Genomic DNA, 4142 nt, shown 5'->3' with positions numbered 1-4142 from the left:
AATAGAAATGTTGATTTAGTAAATGCTTGGGTCCACTTCTCTTTTTCCAGACTCATTTTCTTTTCATTTGACTATAATCATTTTAATAATATTGATGCATGATTAAATCTTGCTTTTATTTTGTTTTGAAATATTCAAAGAAATGTCAAAAAGGAATAGGATTAGTTGGAAGCAAGAGAGCGTTGACAAAACATTTCTTGAAGCATGTATTGTAGAAGTAACACTCCATGGTCGTGAAGGAAGCAGCCTTAAACAAAGCTCATGGAAGAATGTGGCGGAAAAGTTGAAAACCGAACACAATTTCATAGCGGATCAAAAACAAATGAAGAACCGCTATGATTATCTAAAATCAAAATTTGCTGCTTGGTCAAAGCTTAAGAACAAAACCGGCAACGTTTATAATCCTGTAACAAACACCTTTAACTTGTCAGAAGAAGAATGGCAACTAGAGATAAAGGTATTTAGTTTTTCTAAATAATAGTTATTATTAAATTTTAATTATCTTATAATATTTTATATTATTTTATATTATTTTCCTACACAGTCAAACAAATACGTAGAAGCTTTGAGAAGCGTGCCACTTTCTTTCCCCGAGCTTTGTGTTCAACTGTTTGAGAGATCTACTTCGAACGGCTTTGACAGTTGGGGGCCATCTTCTACACTTCCTCATCCTTCTGAGGAAGTTTTTGACCACAATTTAAATGGTTTTGAGGATATCGAGTGCGGTCAAATGGAACCCCCAACTCAAGGTGCTACTGAGGAAGCATCCGGTCGGTCTAAAAAAAAGGGAGAAACGAAAAGATAAGGCAACAATAGATGAAGTTGGGGACTGCATTACTAAGGTGGCAAAGATCTTGATAGAGAAACACAATCTTTCTAATGATATTGATGCATGCATGGAGAAGTTGGAGACAATGGGATGGGGAGAGTTAGATGTGAAATATCAAACAACACTTTTGCTTTTTGGTGAAAGTGCTGATACTAGGAAAGTGTGGTTACGACTTCAGCCGCAAAGTTGTGAACTATGGGTCAAGAATGCTGGAGCAAAGTATGGATTGATCGGATAGGGTTTTGTGGGTGTCATTTTATGCATAGGGTTTTGTTGCACAAATTGTTATGGATATTTTTTTAGATGATTCTGTGGATATTATGTCAAGGATGTTTTTTGTTTGGATTGAATTTTGTGGATCTTATATATCTATGGTTTTTAATATTTTGTTATGGATATTTTTTGATGTTATGATATGGATCTTTTGTTCATCTTGAATGTTATTTAATGGTTATGACAGGTAGCCTATGGATCCTGACGATGAGGTTATAGTTTTCATTCTCCTTTGCTGGTATTGGAAACGGTTAGACTCAAAAAGAAAAAGAAATGAAAAGATAAGAGACTTGAATTTGGCATTGACCGGTCATGCATACACACAAGAATTGTTGCATGGAACTTCTACACAGTGTCATGAGTTGATGCGTCTTTCACGTGATGCATTTGTACTATTGTGCAATCATTTTAAAGAAAAAAATTGGTTGCAAAGTAGTAGGTCAATAAGCTTTGAAGAAAAGTTGGCTATGTTTTTAACAGTCATAGGCCATAATGAACGTTTTCGAATGGTTAAACGAAGGTTTCAGCACTCAACAGAAACAATTCATAGATGTTTTCATGAGGTCCTAAATGCAATGATGAGTTTCGCAAGAGAAGTTATAAATCCAACATCTTCTAATGCAATTGCAAATACTTCAGAACGACATAGAAAACTAAAACAAATATTCCCTGGAGCAATAGGTGCGCTAGATGGAACTCTTGTACATGCAGTCGTGCCTGTTGATCAACAGACTCGTTACAGGGGAAGAGGAAAGGGTGAATGCTTTCAGAATGTCTTAGCAATTTGTGATTTTGATATGATATTCACGTTTGTATGGGTCGGATGGGAGGGGATTGCACATGATTCACGAGTTTTAAAAGAAGTAGCATTTAACCCGACTTCCGGGTTTTCCTTCCCCCCCACCAGGTTTTTAATCATTTTAACTTTAATTATTTATAAATTACCTATTGTTTATGTAACAGTTTTGATACTGGTGTTTACAGATAAATATTACCTTTGTGACGCTGCATACACCAACACTCGTGGGTTTATGACTCCCTACCGTAATACGAGATATTGGCTAGCCGATTTTCGACGACAACGTGCGTTAACTAAGGAAGAAAAATTCAATCATGCCCATGCACAACTCAGAAATGTTATTGAGCGCTCATATGGTGTTTTGAAGGCGAGATTCCCAATCCTAAAGCAAATGGCTCCCTTTTCTTTTCCAAGCCAAAGGGACATAGTGATCGCCTGTTTCGCCGTCCATAATTTTATAAGGAAGTGCAATATTCGTGATCAATTATTTGTGGAGTATGGCGAGAACACTGTGTTTTCTGAAATACAAGGTGGAGAAAATGTTGGGCAGTTCGTTCACGACATAGAATGGGGTTCACAAGACATCGAGTATATGACTACTTTGCGTAACCAGATAGCTAGTCAACTAATTTGAAATGTTTAAAATTAAAATTCTACGTAATTTATTAATTTCTTACTGAATTTTAGTAATTTTTAAGAACTTTGAAGGATTTATATGTAATTTGGATTTTCTATAATGTTATGTGTTTTCATTTTATTATTATTAATCTTCCAGAACCGTCATTCAGAGCACTGACCAAACAGATACATTTCATTCAGCATAAAATAGTTCAGAGGGGTAAAATAGTCATTGTGCATAGCCATTCAGAGGTCCAACCAAACAACACTTTTTGGTTCAGCACTTCCTGGTTCAGAGTCTCTTACCCATTCAGACCTCTTACTGGTTCAGCACTTACCCATTCAGAGGTTGCCAAACGGCCCCTAAGTCTTAAAAACCAAGTAACATAACATTATCTGTAATGCTGACACATGCAACGAAAGTTACAATACTACAAAATAAAAATAATGTTCATAAGACACCAACACCAACATGAAACAAATGCAGTTTAAGAACTGTGACTTGTCCAGGAAAAAGTCACAACCCTTAAACTTGGATGATCTCTTAACTTTAACGCAGCGTGAAAAACGTAGCATACCGTGCCAGATCTTTAGTTCCCTGAAATACATGTAAGTTGGAAAAATCAACAAAAATTGTTGAGCGAGTTCATGTGTAAGAGAGTATGTAAAACCTTTATAAGTATGAGATCCTGGTATGTAGCAAATAAGGAAAAAAAGATCAATTAATGTGTAGCTAATACATTAATAAGTGAAATGGCCTAGGAAGCACTCAAACCTGTAACGCGTATTTCATACCGATCCTTCCGGCGGAATGACATAGTCACCACATGCAGCCACACGCTGGCTCATGTGTGGGGCTCGCAACACCCGATAGATCTATCACTCATGCCTCTCGGTCCTTATACAAGGATTAATGGTCTTATGATAATAGCCTATCAATTCACGTGATCTAGCAGGAAATTCCTTAGCTAATCATACCATGTATAAAAGCGTTTGTAAACAGTATGTAACATGTATTTCACCCCCGAAGTTGTAAAACTGAAAACAGTTAAGAGAAAAGGGGGACATGAACTCACAGTGGTGCGTCTCTATCAAGTAAATCTCCTGATCAATCTGCTGTGCAACGACCTACACGTACTAACTTCTATTAGACGGACGGCCGTGCCTTAGCTTAAGGTTTAATGTCTTTGGGAAATAGTTAGACAACTATTTCGTAATTACTCTTTGCAAATATTTGGTAAACATTTTCCTTCCCAAGGGTGGGGGTTTTAATACATGTGCGTTTCTGTATCTTCAGAATACATTATTAAGTCTCACTTAATATATATTTTAATTCTAACTCCAAAATATAAATATTTTTCCCAAAAATATTATATTTTATTACATATAATTTTCCCAAAATAATATCTTGACAAAATACGCGTTCATTAGTATTTTCCGAAAATGCGTAAGTTACGTTTAAAGGTCGAGTGGTATTAATAATACCGTTGTAACTTATTATTTATTGTGAAGGTGTTCGTATTATTTTGGATTCGTTAATATTCGGTAATATTATTTTTACCCTAAAAATAATATTTGTATAGTTCACAAAATAATCATAAAAATCTCACAAGTGTTGTTATG

The 4142-nt window shown here is 35.6% G+C and overlaps 1 protein-coding gene across 1 annotated transcript; it reads left to right on the top strand.

Annotated features, from left to right (window-relative positions):
- The first annotated feature begins 1296 nt into the window (after nucleotides 1-1296).
- On the top strand, nucleotides 1297-2535 carry LOC110876467. Its single transcript, XM_022124638.1, has one exon. It carries the CDS (start codon nucleotides 1297-1299, stop codon nucleotides 2533-2535), a length of 1239 nt encoding a protein of 412 aa, XP_021980330.1.
- The last annotated feature ends 1607 nt before the right edge of the window (nucleotides 2536-4142 follow it).

Source organism: Helianthus annuus, chromosome 6 (assembly GCF_002127325.2).
Source record: "Helianthus annuus cultivar XRQ/B chromosome 6, HanXRQr2.0-SUNRISE, whole genome shotgun sequence".
Classification (NCBI taxonomy): Eukaryota; Viridiplantae; Streptophyta; class Magnoliopsida; order Asterales; family Asteraceae; genus Helianthus; species Helianthus annuus.
Note: the sequence above shows the minus strand (reverse complement) of the source record. Positions and strands in the feature narration are given on the sequence as shown.

Bases quoted from the DNA above. Each gene is read 5' to 3' on its own strand.
- LOC110876467 (XM_022124638.1), top strand. From the start codon at position 1,297: ATGGATCCTGACGATGAGGTTATAGTTTTCATTCTCCTTTGCTGGTAT.